This window comes from Aspergillus undulatus (assembly GCF_047715775.1).
Source record: "Aspergillus undulatus strain CBS 261.88 unplaced genomic scaffold BDV17scaffold_4, whole genome shotgun sequence".
NCBI classification, from domain to species: domain Eukaryota; kingdom Fungi; phylum Ascomycota; class Eurotiomycetes; order Eurotiales; family Aspergillaceae; genus Aspergillus; species Aspergillus undulatus.
The window spans coordinates 455,588-477,649 of NW_027396608.1; the positions used below are offsets into that span (position 1 = coordinate 455,588).

Sequence of the window (22,062 nt, forward strand, 5' to 3'; positions counted from 1 at the left end):
AATCACAAAGTCAAGTCGGACCCTGCACGCCTCAACATCCTATCCTCCTCTACGATCTTGGAAGCAAATCATTCCTACCGGGTGCCTCGCAGATCCCTGTTCTTATCCCGGGCCAGTATGCATGTGTGAATTGTTACCGACCCTTTCACTTCCATTCCATTCTCTTCTTCGTTCCTTCCAGGAAGACGGGGTAAAGTACAATCAACTAAATAGGAGAGGATGGACTCCCTCCTCAACTTGACGGTTTGGAACGTGCTTCCAACAGACACTGGTCGTTTACTCTGGGTGTCATACCAGCAGCGCTTCGCAATGGGACCTGATTTACTCGTCAAGGCTAGATCACCAATAATCCGAGTTCCGCATTACTCTAGCTACACAGCAATATGCTCAGACCAGTTCATCCTCAAACACAGGCCCTGAACTCGTGGCCCCAACAGCCCCCAGGGCCATGATCCATGGATCGGACGGCTTGAAAGACGAGGAAGCCGGACTACACGGATATATGAATCTCTTGGCTTGTCTCGGCGCCTTTCAAGGCAAGGGTCGTGTTGATCGCGAGGACAAAATGGTCACCACTGCAGACCGTTATACCGCGAAAGTGCTGCGGCGATCGTTCCTGGATGGTGTTGCGTATATCTGCGACGTTGACCCTAAAGGGTGAACCGTAACGGCAGCAGCGTTGCGGAAGTCCTACCCCTGGCGGCCTCCATCCCAGTCCGACTTACCTCTGTCGGAGAGTGACATCAAGGCTCATTTATACCTTGCCGCGAATGAAGGAATCGCAGGTAATGTTCGGCACTTCGTGATCCAGATGCCAGAAAGGTTGGAGTATGTCACGCCGGACAACCGGGCTAGAAAGGAAGACAAAATACTACGCACGGCTCTTAAATTGTGGTCGCGGAGAGTGAAATATAACCAGGCAAAGATGCTATCTCACCTGCTAGATGCGCGGATGAGGTTAGCATTATTGTCGAAGGCAAGCATCTAACGATAGGTCAAGCATTGTCCCAAGTTGTATGCTAACTCGAGTTCTTCAGATCATCAGTTACTGGCGTGGGTCCAGCAAATCAAGGAAGAAGATAACCACATCGCGCTGACCGCACACTGTTACAATGGCCGAGGAGGACAACTCCTGAAGCTCAAGAGGAGAATTGATAACTGGCAGAGTTAGTCCATTATATTGGACGGCTCGCGGCCCATCGCTATGCGGTCTCAATGATAATAACTGCATACTTGAATTTACCGATTTTGAGGAAGATTGTTTAGATAGAATGTTTGCCCCCAGGCGCTGCCAGACCCATTACTCTTCCAGCGGACTCGGTTGATTTTCACAAGTCTGCACAGAAGATCTCGATGAGCTCCCATCTCCGCTATACGGGACGCGAACTCTACGTGCGACTCCACGATAAGAACTTCCTCTCCGACTTCAACTTGTCGTATAAGCTCTCGGAAGGCAGTACACTAGTCACGGGTGTCCATGCAGAGCTGCAGATAGTCGACTATTTCAGTCGAAAGAAACTGGACTTCATCGACGACAAGTACGTGGGCTACAGTAAACCAGCCTGCAACTTCTGTCACCAGTGGATATCCCTCCATCCCGGGTGCTTTGAGGCTCCTGCTGCGCATAGGAAAGTGATTCTCGGATGCCGGGGCCCCGATGTCGATAGAGCTGGGGATGTGAAAGCAAACGGGGCCAAAGTCCGCAGAAAACTGTATCAACGGCTCACAAGGGCGACGATACGAGCTATCGAGGAGCAGGTTCGCAACGATTATGCCTCCATCCCCGCCATCTATCTAGCAATGGGTCTAGTCGGGCTCCTAGCGTTATTGCCACTGGATGAATACAAACACTGGCCATATGATGAATATATGCATTGAGCTGGAATTCATATTGATACCGGACAAGAACATCGTTCCAATGGACGGGTCAGGACGACCGCAGACACTTTGTGCCGGGATCAGCGCACTTCACCCGCCTAATATATAACCCACCCGTCCATGGTCTTTTCTATTCCCTCCTCTCTTTCTTTTCAACCTCTCTATCACTCCTGAATTCTTCAGAACACCCTCCAATTCCCAAACACCAACCCTCACAATGCCCGACGGAAAGGGATACAACATCACTAGCTCCGGCACAAACAGCCAGGTATGTAAACAGTCCCTCTCCTCCACCTGCACCTACACCTCCATACACTACCCCACTACCTCTCCAAGCAGCAACGGCTCTTACTACTACTCCAATCTTAATGGGGAGCAGCTACTAAAATAAAGCGGTGGCTTGACTTATACGGCTCCGTCTGGTTGGGGTGGGAAGAAATAGAGAACTTGGGTTGACTTTCGCCCAAGAGGCTGGTCGTCTTCGAAATGACGAGCCTGGCTTTCAGGCAAGGATCCGAATCTGGCCGCGGCCATGGACTAGTTCACGACAGTTAGTAAGTAGCAAATCCCCAAATCAAAGATTACCTGAAGTCTGTTCCCTACTGCTGGCCCTGTAGCTTCAAGTTCCAAAAATCTATAATGCCTGATGCTACCGTCAAGGACCTAGAGAGGAACTTCAGGAGCTGCAGTTCATTCCGTAATATGCACTATCATAGCCTCGTGAGGGATGGACACAGCGATGCTGCGTAATATTACATATTCGACATACAAATAGAATAACTAGCCTAGTATCAACAAGCACAAAAGACCTGTTCCTTATATTCCTTACCCACGTCCCTAACCCCAGAATCTCGATCCGATCTAACTCGGGGTCGAGTCCAGCGGGCTTGCTCTCCGTTTCAATCGTTCGCCGTGAGAATATGTAGTCTACATTGGTAGTTTGCACTGTTTATGTTTATACTCATGGTACATGATTCGACTCCATGGAGTCCTTAAGCGTTGTAATTGGTGGAGTTATTGGCAATGCTATATATATAACTACAAGCCTTACCGTGCTGTTTGGTATGAGCATTATTACAAACTCCATTGCTATGCTACGCACAAGAAGATAGGTCGCTCGTAACTCGCACATATGCAAATCACCATCGTTGTCTTCCTATATGCTTATGCTCGGCAGGTAGTTAATGAGCGCCCCTATTCCCATCGAGCTCCACAAGAATAGCATCAGCCTGAGCGCTGAGCTCTGGTTTGGTATACAAGGCGGCTGGGATTTTGGCCTGCATTGCTGTATTAGGTCCCACTGCCGGCTTCTGTACGGGATTTGAGAGCCTCTGTTGGCATCGGTGGCGGAGGATGAACCAGAGGATGGCTAGAATGAGTGTGAGTCCCGCCACGCCACCGACAACACCACCCGCGATGGCGCCCGTGTTGGTGGATGACGACGAGGAGGACCCTTGCATGTCATCCGGTGTTTCAGACGGTGTAGAGTCTGATAATGTTGCAGTTGGAGTGATTGATGATGTTGATTCCGACCCTGTCACAGTAGTTGGAGCTGCCAAATGCGGTAGGTGCAGTCAGCTTCATGCCCTGAATGGGGCCGTTGAATAATGACATACCAGTAGTGACAGCAACCAACACACTATTCCCCGTCCCGCTCACAATTCTATCCGTACAGCCAATGCCGGGTACATCCTTATTCGCAAACCCTTGCTCCCCACTTAGACAACAAAAGTATTCTGGATATAGATCCCACTCCTCATTCGAACAACGTGGATTCTGCTTGATCTTGTCTGTGCAGTCGGAGTTGTTCGGACAGCATATGTTCCCATTCACACACGTTGCTCCTTGCATGCAGCTCACTTGAAACTTTCGTTTTCCCGGGGAGGGGGCCCAGGCCATTTCCGCAATTTGTCTCGCTTGCAAGGCAGGAGGAGTTGCGGCGGAGGGCGTAGCCGACAGGAGGGTCGTAGGCAGAGTCAGTCGTTGCGAAGAGGAGGTTGAAAAAATGTGACTGAGCTGGAGATTGTCACTTGATAAAAAAGCTGCATTAACTTGTTGAGAAGTACCTGACTATGGCTGTGGAAAGGTTTCACGTTTAAGCCGTCCCCCGGGTGCCAAGGGGGGGGGGTGTGTCTGAGCACTTGTTGGCATATATTAATTTCTGATAGGGCTGTCCTAGCGGGGAGCACTCGCACGTCCAGCAATCATATCAGGGTCACCTTGTTCACTCCGCTCCGGACATGGCGATCAGTGTTGGCATCAGGTGACACTCACCCAATATTCACAACCTCACAGCCTCGCCGTGGTCGCGCGATTTCAGGGCGGCACTCACTCACTAGAGCAGGGACTGGTGCCTGGAAGGGCAGTGATCTTCGCTCCCGTATTTCTCCTCGGCAGTAACCGATCTCAATTGAAGAATAGAACGTCGCAGGTCTGGGAAAATAATCCATTAGAGTTGAATGACATTTTAGTGGGGGCAGGTGGCATGTTGTGCTTGCTAAGAAGCGCCTGTAAGGTCACCCTAGGCCTTCAGTTTATGTCTATGAAGGGACCGCCGCATCACGTACAAGAGATAAGCAAACAGATCCCCGGTTCAGCCCAGTTCTAGACTTCGTTAAACCACCGATGCCCAACGCCTCCCTTGCAGTAATCCTCTCCCGCGGATCCAGCCTCGTCACCTTGATAATCAGATCCTTCAAATCAGGCTCCAAGTAACTCCAGCGCTCAACAAGCTGCCGTGGGTTTTCAGGACCCGGGTCCCGGCTAGTTCAATCAGGCGGCTGAAGAGCGGGCTCCCCTCTCCTACGTGGCTGAGGAATCCTTGGAGGGTATCAACGTCACTGAAGTAGGAGATGTGGCGGAAGAGGATGGGACAGATTATCTAGCCAGTATCAGCAGTTCAGAACAAAGAAAGGCAGAAGACGATGAAGATGATGATGGAAAACATTGTGGAAGAAGGGGAAAGAAAGCCAGACCCCAATGGCAAAAGAAAAAGCGTCCGAAGCCTGGTTCTGGCGCGAGCGACACCAGCTTTCAGGGCTTCGCCAGATCGGATTACCGCAGAGAAGGCCTGTCAGTTACTTGCCTGGTGGAACGACAACCGCATGTTCAAGATCAGAGATCTGGACATTCTTTATTTCAATGTCACCCTGGCCATTCTCCTGGTAGTTCACGAGAATATTGTTCGGTTTGATATCTATCTATAGCTGGTCAGTTAGTAGGATTAACAATTGAAATGTGCTCAGTCTGGGTATACCATTATGAAGAATATCCCGACTATGGTTATCCACTAGACCTTGCAAATCCCTTCGAAGGAGACCCTTCCTTTTCTGAGTGGACAGAGTCTTTTGGGTAAGACGCAGCAAGTCCCCAGCCAAGAACGGGTAAACAAGCATCTCCTCTTTGAGGGGGTCTGTGAATGTTCGGATGATTGGAAAAGCAGAACACGACTCCTGCAAGTCCTGCTAATACTGGAAGTCTCTTTCTAGTGTATTGTTCAGGATGGAGGGCCTTCCTTTGCAGTTTATTGCGCAAGAAAGGGGGTCACTAAAAGATAAATACCGTGGTGTCGTGGGTACACATACCACGCACGGTAAACGCACACCAGAGGCTTTTTCCGGTTAGCGAGGACTTTCTCAGTCCTATAGGTCCGTTCAGAATCGCTCTTGAGTATGGTTCCTGGTATGAAGGGCTCCTGGCGGGCTTGTGATGAGATGGACATTCTGAGCAGCTGCGGAGCTCGCCATCCGATGCAGAGTGAGGATATGCGTGTAGGTGCAGATGACAAAAACGTTGTGAGATCTAGTAAGCTTCTCGAAACAGTGCTTCTATGGTGGAGTGATGGCCTAGGGATAAATGGAGTAGAACAGGGTGGAGGAACTTCCTGTGATGGGCGTATGAAAGGGGGTTTAGTTAAGGTTATAGACGCAGGGAGCCGACTCATCCAGCCTCCTCTCTGCCGCCTACACGTACTACATGGCGTGCATAAGCCATGAGTGGCCTTGAGTGGGCATTTGCTATACAGTATGAATGACAGCACAACTTACACTTCCTCTCTCAGTGACAATAAGTGAGCGAGAATAACTTGAAGCCTTCGCTTAATTTATTCAGAGCCTACTCTAAAATACACACCTGAAAGGGCTCCGGGGGGGGTGGGGGTGAGCCTTGTCTCATACAAAGTAGGAAGAGAACATGCCATCGTTCCAGTCAGGCTGGGACAGCCTTCCTCTATCTTCGGTGCTTTGTTCCTCGGCTGGGCATCTTGTGATCGTCAGGCTGCTACGTCTATCTGGCAAGGCTAATTCAGGGCTGCGGCAGGGCGTTCATAACCATCCATATAGTGCCTCTCCCCCTCCTGCCTCTGACTCTAAATCCATTCCCACAACACACAAAGACTCCATAAGCACAATTATTAAACATCCACAACGGTCGACCTCACGAAGAACCTGGTCCACATAGCCATAACCCCAAAGACTTCTACTCCCACTCCTAGTCCTAGTCCCAGTCCCAGGCCCATCTCAGCTGAAGCCGCCTTCGAGGCTATAATTGCAAAGGCAGATGCCCACCGCTACTATGATATCGGCCGTACTGAGATCGACGTCACGCAAACCCTTGCAGCCCCATTCACAACGGGGGGTTGGGTCATTATTCTGTCTGAGCCGCGGGAATGCCATCCCTGGAATAAGGGTGTTGATGTATCTGATTGTCCGACACTAGACGCCTTGAGCGAAGGCGTGCAGCTCGCATCAAGTGGACAATTATCGCTTATCGAAGACGTTTCGGTGGTTGACTTGCGACGTTTCGGTGCACGGAAATTGTGAACAGACTTTCAGATGAAGAATTGACGCAAATCTATGGCCAAGTCTTCGATTTTGTAGCCGCAAAACAGCCGAGGGTCGTGCTGGCGATGGGCAAGGTCCGTATATTATTTAGGACACACAAGACGTAGCTGACAATATCAGGACCCAATAACCCAGCTTCGCGCGCGCGCCTCCCGGTTCCGGGAAATGAATGCAAAGCTGATATATGCGGCCCATCCACGCCATTCGGTGTGCTGGAATGCCGGATGCATGGAGAAACGGGGGGGCTTGCTCAAGTGCATCATGGACTCCTTGAGCCATTTCGGCATGCATGATCCTCTAGTCTGGGACAACCTAGATGCCAATTCTCCAAGCATTAAGTGGGAAGGGGACCGAGCTCAAGCTTTTGGAGATTTGATAGACCTTCTCCGCCTGATGCGGTCGCTGTGCCTTCCACCGTCGTGTCTCCCAGAGCTCAACGTCAGTCTCGAGGACAGCGGTTACTATCAACTAGATAACGAGCATGTTGAGTATCTTCATCCAGCGAAGCCAGTGTCTGATTGGCGTCAACGACGGGCCAATATTGTTGCGGGTCCTATCTTTATGGAACTCAACAGGCATATAACCCCGGAGTCGTGGTTTCTTCAGCGCTATACAGTTGACTGGGACCGGGTATGGAGAACGATAAACAACGCAATTTCCATTTTCGACCGTGTAGGTAGTCCACTGGCCGGCGTAAAGGGGAAGTGCAAGGCAGGAAATAGCATCGGCACGGAAACATCAAGTGTTGCCATTGGACTCCAGGCTATCAGGGCGCGGCTTGATGCATACATGGAATGTTGGCCGCCTACGACACGGAGGTGAATAATAGTATAGCTTCATTTCTACACATCCATTGGAAGTTCTTAGTAGGCCCATTTCGCTTTAGACGAATGTTCACAAAAAAAAAAAAAAAAAAAAAAAAAAAAAAAAAAAAAAAAAAAAAAAAAAAAAAAAAAAAAAAACAATGGAGGGGAGCGGGGACGGGGATTGCATGGCACATACTAAATTTCAGAATCAAATCGGGACTCTCATCTTCCAAGATTCATCACACCGGCGCTTCTTGGCCACTGAATACCTCTTTATCTTACTCGTCTGGTTGATCAAACCTGGCGTCTCTCATCTCAAGGCCACTTGGTGGCTCCCACGTGGTAACTCGCCGCTTCTCAGGCACCAAGTCATCTGCCGCATCTGGTGACCACAACCTCTTCCTCGATAAACCCTCATTAGTGACGATCTCAGTCCTGGGCGTAATCCGCACATCATCCGTCGTCCTAACACGGGACAACAACAATTTGGCATACGCCGCCGCTGCAGCGGACGCATAATGCTGCCAGGTCTTATTCTTATGCGAATCAGCATAGTCGCATATTCCTCGGATGATGAGACAAGGGAAGCTATTCATGATGCCGGCCCCCTCCATCTCGAAGCACAATACGTTGTGTTCCTTCCCAAGTTTGTCTCGCTCGTAGGCGGATCTCATGAGTCGGTTACCGGACGCTATGAGGCCGTAGAATATTCGCGGGTGTGAAGAAGCTCGTGGTTTTCGTTGGATTAAATGGCCGTTGTGGCATTCTTCACAAGTAGAATGCTCATTTGGGTGTATATAATCAGCGGTAAAGAGCTGATCCTTGTCGACTCCTGGGTACGCATATTGGGGCTTGCACTCTAGGATTCGTTGCAGGTATTGGTCGAGCGGTGCCGATGAGTGATTTGGGTCCGACTCTAGCTCGCTGATTGCACACATCAGTGTCTGTGGTGGCGGGCACAGATACCCGTTCAGCTGTGAGGCCCCTGCCTCGAGGCCTTTTGATCATATCATACGGAAGGACACCAGAGTACCTTCCGGAGGGAATGCTGACAACGACATCTCCGAGGCGAATATCATTCCTCGATGACGGTACACCTGCCCCGATTCCGACGAGCAGGCAGAATTTCAAGGATGGAAAACTTCGCCTCATATTTGATGCGACGTCAGTAGCCGCATTCGTACCATAAACACCATGTGGGAGACAAACGGCCACAATATTATGTTCTTTTATGCGGCCAAGCGCATAATAATTGGGGTCTTCCGTAGCGATTCTCACGCTGGAGTGCGGTTTGTCAAACAGAGCGCGAACTGCCATCAGCTCAATGTGCAGGGCACATACTATCCCTACCTTATAGTCCTTAGCGGAGTGTACTTCTGGCCGCTTATATGACTGGAATGGTATCTCTATTCGAAGACTGGAATCCTTGCTGGTGGGTGCCGTGAAACTCCTCGAACTCTCTGTTTCTTGATCTGCGGAAGAGCTCAGACTTTTCCCAAGCCCGCTATCATCGGAGTAGACACTTGGGGGCTCTTTAACTGGTGTATCATATTCCAGGCGAGCTGGTACCTGTGATGGGGGGCCTGTTTCACCCCAGAACCACTTATTTCTCTTGTCGAACCCGAATATGACGGCTCCGTTATTGCTTGAGATACCCGAAGGCAAGCTGGGTACCTCGCTCCGCATGCGAGATGGGAGAAGACTCTGGATTGCGATGGCTCGATGATTATGCCCTTGTCCACGACAGGTACAGCAATCAAATGTTGCTTCAGCGGGGTGCCATATCGAATCATGTGTCAGCATCATGGGAATCGAATAAGGATCTCCCTGGGCTGCCATTATCTTGTTGAGATCGGACATTGTCGCAGCGAGATACGACTTCTTCGGCTCCAGTATCGACGTTCTGACACAAATAGTCACCGGCCTAATGATTTCGCCAAACCCTCGCCCAAACAGTGTTATTGCATTGATCGAGCGGCAGAAATCCACCCAGCAGAACCCATCTTTATGAAGTAGGTTGTGACGGGGATAAATCGGGTCTCTCTCGAGCACAAGGTCGCCAAAGTCCCAGCCTTCAAGCAAGGACCGAGGTGGCTTTCCATTGTTGCGCAAGCCATTGACTTGATAGTCATACATCTTTTCCAATTGGTCATAGTAGTCTTCAATGCGATCTTTGAGCGTGACATCAGCATCCACGCGGTATAACCTAAGATTCAGATTATTCAGGTCGAGAAGAACCTCCAGAGCCGAGTCGGGATGATGCGTTCTCGAAGCTTCGTGGATATCGTCTGCCTTTAGCAGAAAAACAGATCTGAGCGCCGGATCGGACCCCATCTCGCACCAAAGAGGCACGCGCGAGATGCAGAAGGCCGCTGGCCCCGTTTACTAGCCATCCTTTTTCTTCACCAACGTCCCATATGGTTATATGTCTTTCGGTAATCCACTTCATCTTGCTCACATAGCCATTTCGTCGCATTCGAACATCTTTGCGGCCTAGACTGCAGGGTGCATCCGCGGTTATGAAGTGATCTGATGACAAGGAAACATCTTTCAGGATTTGGGAACCGCAGCATCGGGGCAGCTTGGAGTCATCTACTCTGTACTTTGCGTCCGCGGCTCCTTCTCAAATTGTTAGTCACAACATAGTCTGCGCGGATGAAAAAGGGAAAGGCCATTTCCTACCAGCGTAGAACAAAACTTCAGGGCACCACCCCAGAATATGTCGCGCCTTCTCCAATTGACTGTTTGGAATATCCAACTTTGGGAATGATTGACTGTCAAGGTATGAAACTCGTCTGTCGTCGGCTTTCTGCACGAGATGCCAACTAATGACATCCTTTATACTTCCTGTGGGAACCAAAAGTCGTGAGAAGCCTTTTATAATAGTTCTACCGTCAAATCGCTGCACCTTTCGGGTATTCAAGAGCTGGGCCATAACGGCGATTGGGGCCTCGAGGCCCGGGGTGCAGTCCAATGGTCGCCTTTGGATTGGGAAACCTTCGGCGACTGCTGGGCTGGAAACGAGGCCGAGCCAGCAAGATCCGGCAGCAACAGGCAGTACATGCTTTTCAATACCAATATCGAACACAGGATACTGCACTTGAATCGATATTGGATACGTGACCAATTTTCGTGTCCTTCAGAAAGGCATTGTTGCAAGTATATTTCTGTTCGTTCTGGGCAGACTGCAGTGCGCTTGCAATCCATGCAAGTTGTTCACCGATCTCCGCTAGACATGCTGCCGTGCCACGAGCATCAATCCAGGTATCCATCAAATTCTCACTGACTTCTGACGGCTGCCTTGAGATATAGATGCATGTACCATCAATCAAGGTGACTGTGTCGATTGTTTTCGTTAGCAGAAAGAATGCACTGGGAAAAGTACCACCTACCAGACCCTCGACCTTTAGGTGAGACCAACGCTTTGAGGAGCTGAACCATGGAGTCTCCCGTTGAAGGCCACGTTCGGCGAAGGTATTCACCGCAGCTTTCTGCTTGTACTTCAGCGCCCGCCCCAGTAAAAGTGAGAGCCCGCTCAATTGCTTCTTCGGGGGCCTCCTGGTACTCTTGCTCTTGCAAAAATCTAATAGCATCCCATTCTATTCGGAAACTGGCGCTGAGTGATTCCGTCAACTTTTGCCGACTAACTCTCGATGAAGAAGGCAATGACTCAAGAATGCCCTTCTTTATGCCGTTTGCGGTTTTTTGGCCAGGTATATAGAGAGTGCACTGGTTTCGAATGTTTAAGAGAAGCCACTGGTAAGTCGGAGTATTTTGCACAAGAGTTCGGTACGCCTCAAGCCGGGGCAATTGCTGTTTCTCTTCTTCCTCCTCCTCTTCTTCTTCCTGTTGACACTCTCCTATTGGGCTGGCAGTGTCGTCGCATATATTCTCCAGCTTGAGCTCCACGGGTTCGCTCTGTTCATGCGGAGAGTCTTCGCTTTTCTGTTGCCATAAGTCCATGATCTCTGCCAAAGACATTGCATTCTCTGGCTGTCTTTCCTCCTCCTTATTGAATTTATCGAGCAGGCGCTCCTTAACCGCTGTCACGATATCACTGGTAAAGTGCGAGGAGCACAGTTAGGGTCTTTGTATCTCTGCTACTTCGGCTGTACACACCTGCGATACTTGTGAATGAACACCATCGTCTCTCTATGCATCGGAGTCGATTGCCCATGGCCAAGACTCAGGGCGAAAGCCTTCAAAAGTACAGGAAGAGCTGTAAAAACTTTCTCCATGACTTTGTCCTCAACCTGATAAGGCTGGATGACCTTGGCAAGCTCGTCAGCAAGCTCGCTGAGGTATCCAAACCTGGAGTCAGACATGGCAGAGTTATCTGAATATATGCTCTCGGCCTCGCAATCCTCGTGCAAATCTGCATTGTTAGTAACCATATCAGATTGAACACAATCTAACAGAACTTGACCGTTCTCAACTGGTACGCCTTTATCCAAAGTCCCAGGCTCTCGATTTGTTCTGTTTATGCTTGATTCGTATCCAGAGTCTGCAGGGATGTCGTCAGGTGGCACGCCGTGGGGCTGTAATATGTCAGCAGCCACTTTGGGAAGCTGAGATGTAGAAGGATTTCGTTGCGCTCCTTCGGGCAAAGACTTAATGTCAGTAATCCTGGGTCCGCTTGTGTAGTGGTTGGGGTTGTAGTAGTGTAAAGGGGCAGTCTGGGGTTCCATTGACTCAAGAGCCGGCGTGTGGTGTATCGGAAGATGACAGACTGAAGACAAATGTAAGCGCTCTAATCCATATCCTGCTTGTTCGCTTATCTCATGGTAACAAAGCGCTGTGGACGTGCCCGGGTCTGGAGCTAACAGGGGAATAAATAGCGAATCACTCAGTGGTCGGTTAAGTTGTGGTACTTGCGCATCGAGATCATGCCATTCGACAATCCAGCGGGTACCCTGAGGATCCTGTACATCCCAGAGCGTCTTTTTGTGGGTAGAGGATCTAAAGAAGAAGGGGTGTATAGCCAATTCGTCATCCGGGTCAACATATTCTCGTCCAGCATAATTGGTTCCGTCATTCTGTTGGAGCAATCCCTTCTGGGAGAAATCATCAAAGCGGAAAACGTGGACGGAGCCTGGTCGCGCCGCCGATTTTGCCGAGAAATACAAGTCTGGAGAAACTGGTAAAAGTATCCCAGTTCTGCAAGCCTCGACTAGGAGAACCGCATCTGTCTTTGTCGCAACACATCCGTAGTAGGTCTCTAGCATTGGTTCTGCATCTTTGCGAAAACATTCCGGAAGATTGACAGCGGGCGTCCAGCTGGGCAATGTTGCCAGATACTCTTCTCTGACTACCTTATAAATGATCGGGGTTAAGCGGACGTATGATGCCTGGTTAACATCAGCTTGTTCATTGAGGCCGATATAACGGCTGGCGGTAGGATCGAGATTGTTCGATGCCAGGGGCTTTACACGGCTTTCACTGCCAGCAATGCTCGGTTCTTCGTCCGTCAACGAGCCAGCAGTAGCATCAAGGGAAGCGTCATCCATATCTCGGACATTCCTCAAGTAGTCAATCGCGGCTGCATTTGATGTGTCCAGGATGTTGGTAAATTCACCGGCTGGATCAGCATGATAGCTAGATTCGACCTCATTTGCCGTTCCAGGATTCGCGGTTTCCATACTCCTTGGCCTTGGGAAATATCTGCTTTCTTCGTCTGCTGTTCTAAAGAGAAGCTCCTTCTCATCAACATGATGTTCATGCGGCTGAAGAGACCATTCTCCTTTCGTCAGAAGCATTATCATACACCTATAAAATTGAAAACTTACCATGCTCTATCATGTGTTGCTGAACCTCATCATCTCCGGCATGCTGGTCCTCACTTACTGCTTCCGCCCAAGAACATATGTCTGCATTTCGCTCGACGAACCTGCGCGCTGCTACAGACTCTTCTAGACGAGGCTGAATCGACTGGGTCCTTGGCTGTTGTAGCACTTTTTCATTCGTCTGAGGTTGTATTGGCTTTATTTCTCTTCCCATAAGGGATGCTGGAGACTTTACAATATCCGGTGGCAACCACTGATCTGTCACCATTTCCTTCATGTTGGTGGGTACTGTATAGTTTCTGTGCACAGTAGGCTCGAACTGAGCGATCGATGAGCGATCGTAATTTTTGCGGAAGCCGTGGTTGGCATCTGGTCCGTCGTTTGCCGTTGACTCTGACATGTTGAATTTGAAGTTGGCGCGCGCTGAGGGGAAAGAGCGCCCTCAGACTGAGTCGGGTCGATACTCGCACTTACGCACCTCGGAGAGCTGCCAAGTCGATGACCACGTATCATCGGCTGTTTGCGCGAGGGCAGAGTTTGTGTTTGAGCAAGACGAGGACTTTGATTATCTTATTATTTGACGAGAACTCGATGGTTGAGCAGAGATGTGGGATGAGACTCGGTGATCAGCCTCAGCCTTATGAGTCGTGGGTTGGCGAGCACAGCCTCAACAAATCGAGGCAGTACCTAGTCATCTCGGGTACACGCTGCGAGATCCTAGCCTGTTCAGTGCCTCCAGCGTCTGGCCCGCGTATAAGACGAGCGGTTAAGTCCACCAAAAGATGCGCTAGCTATATTATCCATACAAAACACACACTAAATGAAAGAATAGCATGTCAACAACCTCAATTATTCCCGAAATAGTAAGGGGGTAATTGCTCCAGGTTGATAAAACAAGGCGCTAACGACCTTGGCAGTGAGCCGTCCGTCTTATATGCAGGCCAGACGCTGGAGTATGTCCTGTTTCAATTGTTCTTACCCCATATGCTGATACGTACTCCGCAAAGTAGATACGTCGTATCGAGGAGTTCTTTGGAATCATATAGGACACCACATTAAGACCTTTAAACGTTTCAAGCAAAACTATGGTCGGTTCCCCGTTGGCCAACGAGCCTGCGGTACATCTATCTTTGTTCTAGGCCTGCTTGTACTTCTGGTTTCACTCCTGCTTCCAATTTCTCTCCTTCAATGCAACGGTAGATATACATGGGAATCCGAAGGATAGCACAGGGCCAGAAAGGTAAGGCGCATGGAGAGCCTCTAACAAAAGTACGTCTTGACGCCTGGTAATTCCAAGCTTTGGTTTCGATTTCTTTCATATAATAAGCTATCCTGGTCACGACCAGTCGCAGCTCTCAGCTAGAAGCGCAGCAAGCTCCTCAAGGTACTTTTTATCCTCATCATCAAAGCCCGATGGCTCAGCACAATCTATATCGATAATCGCGACAGTCTACTCACGGTTAGCCCCAGCTCACACAAACAACAAAGAGAAATCCTACCTCTCCGTTCGCCAAAATCGGCACCACAATCTCACTTCGACTACTCGCATCACAAGCAATATGCCCCGGGAACTCCAACACATCCGGCACAACAACCGTCTCGCGCTTCTCAGCCGCAGCCCCGCACACGCCGCGCCCGAACCGAATCTCCTGACACGCCGGACGACCCTGGAAGGGGCCGAGCCAGAGGGTCGATTTTACATTCGCTTCGGATGTTGCTGTCTTCGATGGGAACTGGTCGCGGCGAATGTAGAAACCGGCCCAGTTTACGGAGGACGAGGGAGCGGGGAGGGCGGCGTAGGCGTGCCAGAGGAGGGAGGCGACGTTGGAGAAGTTGCTGGAATGTGTCAATTGTTAGCATATGTTGTAGCTATATATTGGTTAAACGGCGCGTACCTGACCCAGTTGCGCTGCCCCGTTACGAGACCTTGGGCCTGTTCAAGCACTTGTTTGTAGACTTCGGCTTTGGAGCCGTTGGCGGAGCCAAAGTAAGAGGAGTCTGCGTGCGGCTTGTGAGGTCAGCACCTATTGCAGTGAGCTGCAGATGCAGGCGATGGGTAAGCAAACCATTTTTTAAAGTTGATGTGGTAAGTTGCCAATTGACAGTTGCGGGAAAAATTGAGGTGAAGTGGGGGTCGTGCGGGGAGCTTCTTAGATAAGATGCCTTATCGATAACAACACTTACAGCCATGAGCACGTCTCCTAGGGGTTTCAGCATTGATGTCTCCTCAATACGGAGTCAATATATTGTGCCAAGTCACTGCTATGGTGCATGCCTTTACTCATATCTTCTCCTGAAAGCTTGTTCTCGGACTTCCAAGGTACTGGGTATGCCGACCTGGAACAAGCATCTCGTCTGTGTAACTGTACTCTCGGCCGTAGGACTTTGAACTCCGTAGCACTATATCGCTAATTATTTCCTGTTCCTCTCGATGGACAAGCAAGTTCTACGGCTACGTCGTACTGGGTCGCTACGCACTTCAATTCTACCTAGTACTACCCTAGTTTACCCCACGGCGCCTGCCGGGCGGCCGCGTGCAACTGCTTGTTCGGGTAAGATCCATGGTTTGGAGTAGATAAGCTAGGCGGAGCACTACGTAAGATTCCAAAATGCCTTCTCTCTCACGCTAAATGACCGCCACTGTCGCAAAGAACGGCTAATCCTGCCATTGAAGTGAAAACAATGTACCGCATCACTCTAACCCTCATCTTATCCCTCTCCGCAGCATCCGCAAGAGACATCATCTTCCCGCCAATTGCAGCCGTCCACTCAAACCAGCTCCTCCTCGGACAAGACAAAGATACCAAAATTGACGTAATCAGCGGCAGCCAATTCAACGGCCTAACTACATTCGCCCATATACCCTACGTCAACTGCTTCGTGAATAGCGAAGCGGAGACCACGCCGTATGATATTGCTATCTTGGGTGCTCCATTTGATACGGTATGCTCTTCAGCCTCTTTCAAACCTCCCGGTAGCACCAGCTCCTAATGCCACATGCTAACTACGGGCTATCCAGGGCGTAACAGCCCGCCCCGGCGCGCGCTACGGCCCCGGCGGAATCCGCCTCGGCTCACGGCGCATAACAGGGTGGAACATCTACACGGACCAAAACGCGTTCGAGAGCTGGGCGAGCCTCGTGGACTGTGGAGATGCGCCGCTGACGTGGTTGGATAATACTGTTGCGCTGAAGCAGCTTGACCTGGCGCATGAGGTGTGTAGCCGTATGGAAATTTGTGTTCTATGGTGTAGCTAGTGGGGTGGTTGACGGATGGGGCTTATATGCCTGTCAGGTTGTTTCGTCTCGTGCCGCGAATAGCACGGATGTAGCGAGGACGCCGCGCATTGTTACCCTTGGTGGGGATCATACGACGACGCTGTCGGCTCTTAGGTCGACGGTTAGACATTGGGGGCCTGTGTCGGTTATTCATTTTGATAGTCATATTGGTATGGATGTTTCTGTCGATGGGGGATTCTGCTAACTGCGGTAGACACGTGGGACCCTGAGGTGCTAGGTATAAACCCTATGTACGGATGAAATCCAGTAAAAGCAAAGCTAACAACACTTCAGGCGGCGGAATCTCACACTATGCGTTTGTCTATCCAACCTATTCAACGTGACACCCATCTAACCCGTCTAATCCAACAGCGGCGTGAACCACGGAACATTCCTCCACCTCGCTCACGAAGAGGTAAGCCCCCGTTTCCCATCCCTACACAGACAGCCCCTCAAAAACACGAAAAAAAAAAACAGGGCCTAATCCGAAACACCTCCATCCATGTCGGGATCCGCGCCCCCGTAACCCGACGCAAAGACGACATGAAGAACGACATCCGATGCGGTTTCTCAACAGTCAAAGCCCGCGATCTCGACCGCCTCGGTATATCCGGCGTCGTTGAGGAGATCAAGGCCCGTGTTGGTAACAGCCGGGTGTATATCTCCGTTGACATTGACGTCTTGGATCCTGCTTTTGCGCCTGGTATGTCTCTCTGACTGGTTATCTGTCTAACCTCTACTTCGAATCATCATATAGACCGTTCGCTTAGTGGGACCCGACCCAAAATTCGCGCGTTATGCTAACGCATAAAATAATCTACACAGCAACCGGAACCGCCGAACCCGGCGGTCTCAGCACCCGCGAGCTCCTCTCGATCCTAGATGCCCTGCGTGGTCTGCCGGTTATCGGGGCGGACGTTGTTGAGGTGGCACCCGTTTATGATACCGCTGCGGAGACGACGACACTTGCGGCGGCAGAGGTGGTGAATTCTTTGCTTGGGCTGTTGGTTGATACGCCTGTGGCTAATTAGGCAGAGGGCATGAGACTTACGGGGGCGGATGGGAGAGGGGACTGTGGGCTTAGGAAAAAGGGGTCGAACAAGTTATTCTGTATGTGCCACTTTTGAAATCGTTCTGGGGCAGAGGGTCAACAAAATAGCTTAAGACCATCGCAGGGTGTGTTTAGAGACCTAGACTGCAAACAGCAACTGCCTTGTCTTGAGATTCGTAGAACAAAACTCCTAACAAAGATCTAAATTGAACAAACATAAGCGTCTTGATCGAGACCCAGCTAGTGGATCAAGCTTCGTAGGAAACCATTGCTCTCGCGGTTGACCAAGTCTCTCATTCTGTGGCTCAAGGTCCCTATGGCCACGGCTAGGTGATTGGGGGGTTGAGCAGACACCTTTGCCGCGAAATTACCACTCTGCGCTCAGCATTTAATGTAGCTTCGGGAGTAGGTTATAATGATGACTTGACGCCCCTGGATCGTGTCTCTTGGAAACCTGTCCATTTCAAGGCCGTTAAAATTGACCATGATATGGTCTAGAAGAACCACGGCTAAAGAACAGGGTCAGTCACGGTAAGTAGACATAGAGCGAAAAGAAGAGCCATAGCTTGCATTTTTCCTGAACACCTGGAGATGCGAGCTTCTCCTTACATCCGTACATAGGGATAGGAACGAGCGATGGCTTGCCTGGTGTCGCCAAATACCACATATTCTGCGATACACTGTGGTTCGGAGCGTACTCGCGGTCCTGAGGGTGCATGGTTTGTTAAGCGCTCTCGTCCGAGTCTGCTCTACTTATCTTCGTCAGCAGCCATTTCGGCCTGGTTGTTTTCCTTTATCACACTTTCGCGTCATCTTTTGCTGCCTTTACCTCCTTTGTTTTATTTTGCGTCATTCGCTACTATCAGCGCTCTTTGAATCTACCTACAGCTCCATCTGCTACTCAGTAATTGCTTGGATCTATTGCGACTTCTCGGTTGTACTTAGATGACTAACTCACATGAAGGTCTCCAGGCAACAGAAGAGTGCTTGCAACGACTTCCCGGCTCTCATGACTGATAGAGCACGATTCCGCGAATCTACATTTATCCTCGCGGATCAGACTTTGCTTCAAGCCTAGGTGTCCCTGCTACCCGGCAAGCAGACTGCAGGAAGAAATGTGGAGTATAAATCTCAGCAGTGATGTCTTGTTTCGGATGCGGCGGATAGCTGTAGAGGTCATTAGGATACAGAGTTTCAAGTTTCGACCAGGCCCCCGGCCGAAGGAGTCAATATGACCAAGTGACAGATGTTCTTTATATAGAAGACTCGTGAGCGGCGTTGAGCTGAAGGTGGAGGGGTCTGAGTGCCGGTGGTCGTCTGATCAACTCAGATCCCAAATCTCCTAGCGTGGCTGGATCCTGGAATGACTGCCGGGAGAATACGCGACTAGCCGCTGGCCTCATGATAGAAGAGGGTATAGACAGAATTTGTCAGAAACTTTAAAAGCAGTGCGATCCCAGATTCCTATAATCTCGCTCGCTTATGGCCTGCATTCTTGGGGCTTTAGCATCAAGCCTGTGTGTGCATCATATAGTTCGAAGATCGGCTGTCCTTCCCTGGCAAATATGCAAGTATCGATGGTGAAACAAGTCGACATCCTGACCCCCTTGCACTGCAAATTGATACCCACTTACCTACAGAGTATGAGCAGCTCACATTACTCTGTAATCTGTTCGTGGTTGCTTCTGCCTTGATTTCTGGTGCTCACTTTTCTTTTTCTCACCGCCTCGCTAGCCGGCTTGGTCAGCCGAGTCCGCCATGCGAAGCCCTCAGCTGGAGGCCTGTTCACCAGCTGTGATTTTAAAGGGCGGCGGTGCCCATGAAACCATAGGTAACCGATTCTCTCTCTGCTGTGTAGCTTCAAATCATTTTGAGTGTCCTGAGTAAGTGCTGGTCTGTTCCTGGAAGCCCGTCTGGTACCGTTCGGTACCGTTCCGATATGGCTGTGTTGACTGATGACGCCATGCCAAGCCCCGTTCCTTTCCCCGCAAAACTGTCACTCTCTGAGAGAGTCAAAGTCCGAAAGACTTTTGTTGTCTGTACAACCACCTCTGTCCTATAATTAGCCTGGCCAAGTGGACAGAGTGAAGACAGACTTGGCGATGCTAGAGGCCATCCTGACAGCCACATTCCTCTGGCCGTGGTGATGAACTTGAGAAAACCCACGAGACGTCAGCGCCCGTTCCACCAGTTCCTGATCTTCGTGCCGAAGCCACCTCTCCACTGGCAGATTACTGTACGCTAAAAAGATGGCCTCCTCTCCGCGCACTTCCTCCTCGTCTCCTCCGACCTCGTTTTCCTCACCTTCGCTGTATCCGTCCTCCTGCAGCTCGGCCAATTCCGTCCCTCCTCTGACCAGTAAGTCTCTCTCTCATTGTCCGTCCTGTCATCATTTCCCGCGATCTTCCCCTCCACCTCCCTCTTCCCCCGCTCTTTCACTACTAGGCTCACTGTCTATCAATCCTCTGGTGATCATTTCAACGTCCATCGCTGAATTGTTGATACAATCTCCACTTTACACGTGTGGCATACTTCATGAATCATTCTAGTGCTGCAAGCTGTTGACTCCTGGCTAATCATGTTTCGCTCAGCCAACCTCGCTTCTCCATACTCGCCTCCTCGCCAACGGCCCTCGCACACTCGTGACCACCTGGAAAGTTTGATCGCCAGACACGGCCGTCCGAATCACTTCTCCCTTTCATCCCTTGAGGAATTGACCGCTACGTGCTCCACTTATAACCCTCCATCGCCCCTCCCCCGCTCTCGCTCGCCAACTGCCGACTTGTCTGATTCCTTTGGGAAGCTCTCAACCTACCACACCAGATCACGGCCTATCCCAATACCAAGGTCACCCCATAGCTCACACGAAGAGGATATTCCCGTTACGCCATTGACTGGACGTTTCGAACGAGACTACTTTCCCCATCACGACCTTCAAGAGAGAACCAGGGACAGAGACAGAGACACCCGCAGCCGACACAGTCGGCGATACAGTGAATACCGCTCGCCGATACTGCGTTCTGAGAACTCAGACTTCTATTCCTCGGTTGCTTCGCAGTCCATGTCCTCCTCTGGACGCTCTGGCTCGCCGCAGCCAGCCCTCTCGAGAGCTCAAAATGCCGCCAAGTCGGCACCGACATTTCATCTCGGTGACCTACCACGGTTTCACCCCGCCGTCTATCAATATTCTGGCAATACTCAGGCGATGACCGGTCAGCCACCATCACCACGTCAACCTCGACAACATGTCTACCGCGCAACGCCAGTAGCTTCACGAGACCCCATCTCGCAGTACCGTGATTTCGTTGAAGGGGTCGTCCTTCAAAAACCCGCTTCACGACCGCTCTCTCCCGGCCCCTCTGCTCCAAGGCTGAATCCTCTCAATAGCCCGGGCCCTGTTACCCCGTTGACTCTCGAAGAGGCAGGTAGCTATCTGTCTGCGGGCGCCGGTAGATCGGAGCTCACATCACGGTCTCAGCATTCGGCGCCGGCGCCGGACTTGCTGGATCGGTTGATCGCTCGGGAGAACGAAAGGGTCAGACAAAAGGCGAGAAGGGCTGGTAAAGGGCGGTGAATTATATGTTGATCATTCGTTCATTTTGCAACTCGGCTTTTTTGATCATGAACTTTTCCAAGTCCTATCCTTTGCTGCTAGAGCTTCGATCTGATGTGGTCTTATTTCGGACGTCTTCGCTTCACTTCTGTATTTCACATCATATTATACCCCGCATCGGCATTACATCCACTGGAGCTCATGGTGGCTTCATGTATCACCACGCAACCTCTTCCCATGCACTCTTGAGCGAGCTTACATTCCTTGATATCTGCTCTTGCATCATCCACTTTTTTTTCGCGCATTCTCGGGATCAAGACTTGGGTAAACAGGACCAAGCACTTTGTTATCGCTTAGATTTTGACGCAATGAACTATACATGAACAACACTACTACATGTATTCTTTAATAGTTTTATATAAATCCATATAGAGCGAAGTGCTTCCGGAGTCGAAGGACGCAAATATCAGGCAGAGAACTATATGCATCGCTTCCGACTCCGCACCGCAAAACCGGACCAAGCTCCGGGCGCGCTCCCTCCAAGCCAATATCATATCCTTGGGGAACATATTTGCCGAATTACTCTCCAATATCGTGCCAATGTCTTCCTACAACCCTCGAACAACCAATAATAAACACCCGATTGGTTTTTAAACGAGGACTCGAACGAGGATCGACAGGCATCCCCGGAGAAGAGGCCCAACTCCGCGATCCGCTGGGGGATGTGGGGCAGCCTCAAGCCCCAAGCACATTATTGCTGTGCTCCCCTCTTCAAGATCTGCACTTCTCCAACTTTCGTCCTTCTGACAATTTATAATCCCTATTTCTATTGCTGGGGTGTCCTGCTTCTCAAATTCCTTATCACCTTCAGCT

At 50.4% G+C, this 22,062-nt stretch overlaps 9 protein-coding genes across 9 annotated transcripts; 5 read left to right on the forward strand and 4 right to left on the reverse strand.

Moving 5' to 3' along the window:
- Positions 1-1,308: 1,308 nt before the first annotated feature.
- Positions 1,309-2,315, forward strand: BDV17DRAFT_252697 (nucleic acid/nucleotide deaminase domain-containing protein). Its single transcript, XM_073756577.1, has one exon. It carries the CDS (start codon positions 1,354-1,356, stop codon positions 1,876-1,878), a length of 525 nt encoding a protein of 174 aa, XP_073619884.1. The 5' UTR covers positions 1,309-1,353; the 3' UTR covers positions 1,879-2,315.
- A 601-nt stretch (positions 2,316-2,916) lies between these two features.
- On the reverse strand, positions 2,917-4,295 carry BDV17DRAFT_252698 (uncharacterized protein). Its single transcript, XM_073756578.1, has 2 exons — positions 3,495-4,295; positions 2,917-3,430 (listed from the first exon to the last, which is right to left on the reverse strand). Exons 1-2 carry the CDS (start codon positions 3,775-3,777, stop codon positions 3,060-3,062), a joined length of 654 nt encoding a protein of 217 aa, XP_073619885.1. The 5' UTR covers positions 3,778-4,295; the 3' UTR covers positions 2,917-3,059.
- Positions 4,296-4,445: 150 nt separating this feature from the next.
- Positions 4,446-5,735, forward strand: BDV17DRAFT_252700 (uncharacterized protein). Its single transcript, XM_073756579.1, has 3 exons — positions 4,446-5,078; positions 5,135-5,409; positions 5,463-5,735. The coding sequence occupies exons 1-2, from the start codon at positions 4,803-4,805 to the stop codon at positions 5,231-5,233; spliced, it is 375 nt and encodes a 124-aa protein (XP_073619886.1). The 5' UTR covers positions 4,446-4,802; the 3' UTR covers positions 5,234-5,409; positions 5,463-5,735.
- A 489-nt stretch (positions 5,736-6,224) lies between these two features.
- BDV17DRAFT_252703 (uncharacterized protein) lies at positions 6,225-7,616 on the forward strand. The gene is made up of 2 exons (XM_073756580.1): positions 6,225-6,793; positions 6,840-7,616. The coding sequence occupies exons 1-2, from the start codon at positions 6,785-6,787 to the stop codon at positions 7,539-7,541; spliced, it is 711 nt and encodes a 236-aa protein (XP_073619887.1). The 5' UTR covers positions 6,225-6,784; the 3' UTR covers positions 7,542-7,616.
- Positions 7,617-7,803: 187 nt separating this feature from the next.
- On the reverse strand, positions 7,804-11,850 carry BDV17DRAFT_279339 (Pfs domain protein; the record flags this gene model as incomplete). The annotated part of the gene is made up of 8 exons (XM_073759700.1): positions 7,804-7,938; positions 7,978-8,514; positions 8,549-9,798; positions 9,833-10,144; positions 10,208-10,662; positions 10,712-10,862; positions 10,918-11,582; positions 11,645-11,850. The coding sequence occupies 8 exons, from the start codon at positions 11,848-11,850 to the stop codon at positions 7,804-7,806; spliced, it is 3,711 nt and encodes a 1,236-aa protein (XP_073619888.1).
- An 85-nt stretch (positions 11,851-11,935) lies between these two features.
- BDV17DRAFT_146130 (uncharacterized protein) lies at positions 11,936-14,221 on the reverse strand. The gene is made up of 3 exons (XM_073754393.1): positions 13,312-14,221; positions 12,125-13,262; positions 11,936-12,063 (listed from the first exon to the last, which is right to left on the reverse strand). Exons 1-3 carry the CDS (start codon positions 13,706-13,708, stop codon positions 12,006-12,008), a joined length of 1,593 nt encoding a protein of 530 aa, XP_073619889.1. The 5' UTR covers positions 13,709-14,221; the 3' UTR covers positions 11,936-12,005.
- A 4-nt stretch (positions 14,222-14,225) lies between these two features.
- BDV17DRAFT_252719 (GAF domain-containing protein) lies at positions 14,226-15,594 on the reverse strand (the record flags this gene model as incomplete). Its single annotated transcript, XM_073756581.1, has 4 exons — positions 14,645-14,758; positions 14,808-15,144; positions 15,204-15,316; positions 15,375-15,377. The coding sequence occupies 4 exons, from the start codon at positions 15,375-15,377 to the stop codon at positions 14,645-14,647; spliced, it is 567 nt and encodes a 188-aa protein (XP_073619890.1).
- Positions 15,595-15,928: 334 nt separating this feature from the next.
- On the forward strand, positions 15,929-17,743 carry BDV17DRAFT_146181 (agmatinase). Its single transcript, XM_073754394.1, has 8 exons — positions 15,929-16,251; positions 16,328-16,522; positions 16,602-16,755; positions 16,800-16,823; positions 16,880-16,901; positions 16,958-17,000; positions 17,063-17,288; positions 17,411-17,743. Exons 1-8 carry the CDS (start codon positions 15,991-15,993, stop codon positions 17,614-17,616), a joined length of 1,131 nt encoding a protein of 376 aa, XP_073619891.1. The 5' UTR covers positions 15,929-15,990; the 3' UTR covers positions 17,617-17,743.
- A 2,228-nt stretch (positions 17,744-19,971) lies between these two features.
- BDV17DRAFT_252731 (uncharacterized protein) lies at positions 19,972-21,578 on the forward strand. The gene has a single exon (XM_073756582.1). It carries the CDS (start codon positions 20,215-20,217, stop codon positions 21,208-21,210), a length of 996 nt encoding a protein of 331 aa, XP_073619892.1. The 5' UTR covers positions 19,972-20,214; the 3' UTR covers positions 21,211-21,578.
- Positions 21,579-22,062: the final 484 nt, after the last annotated feature.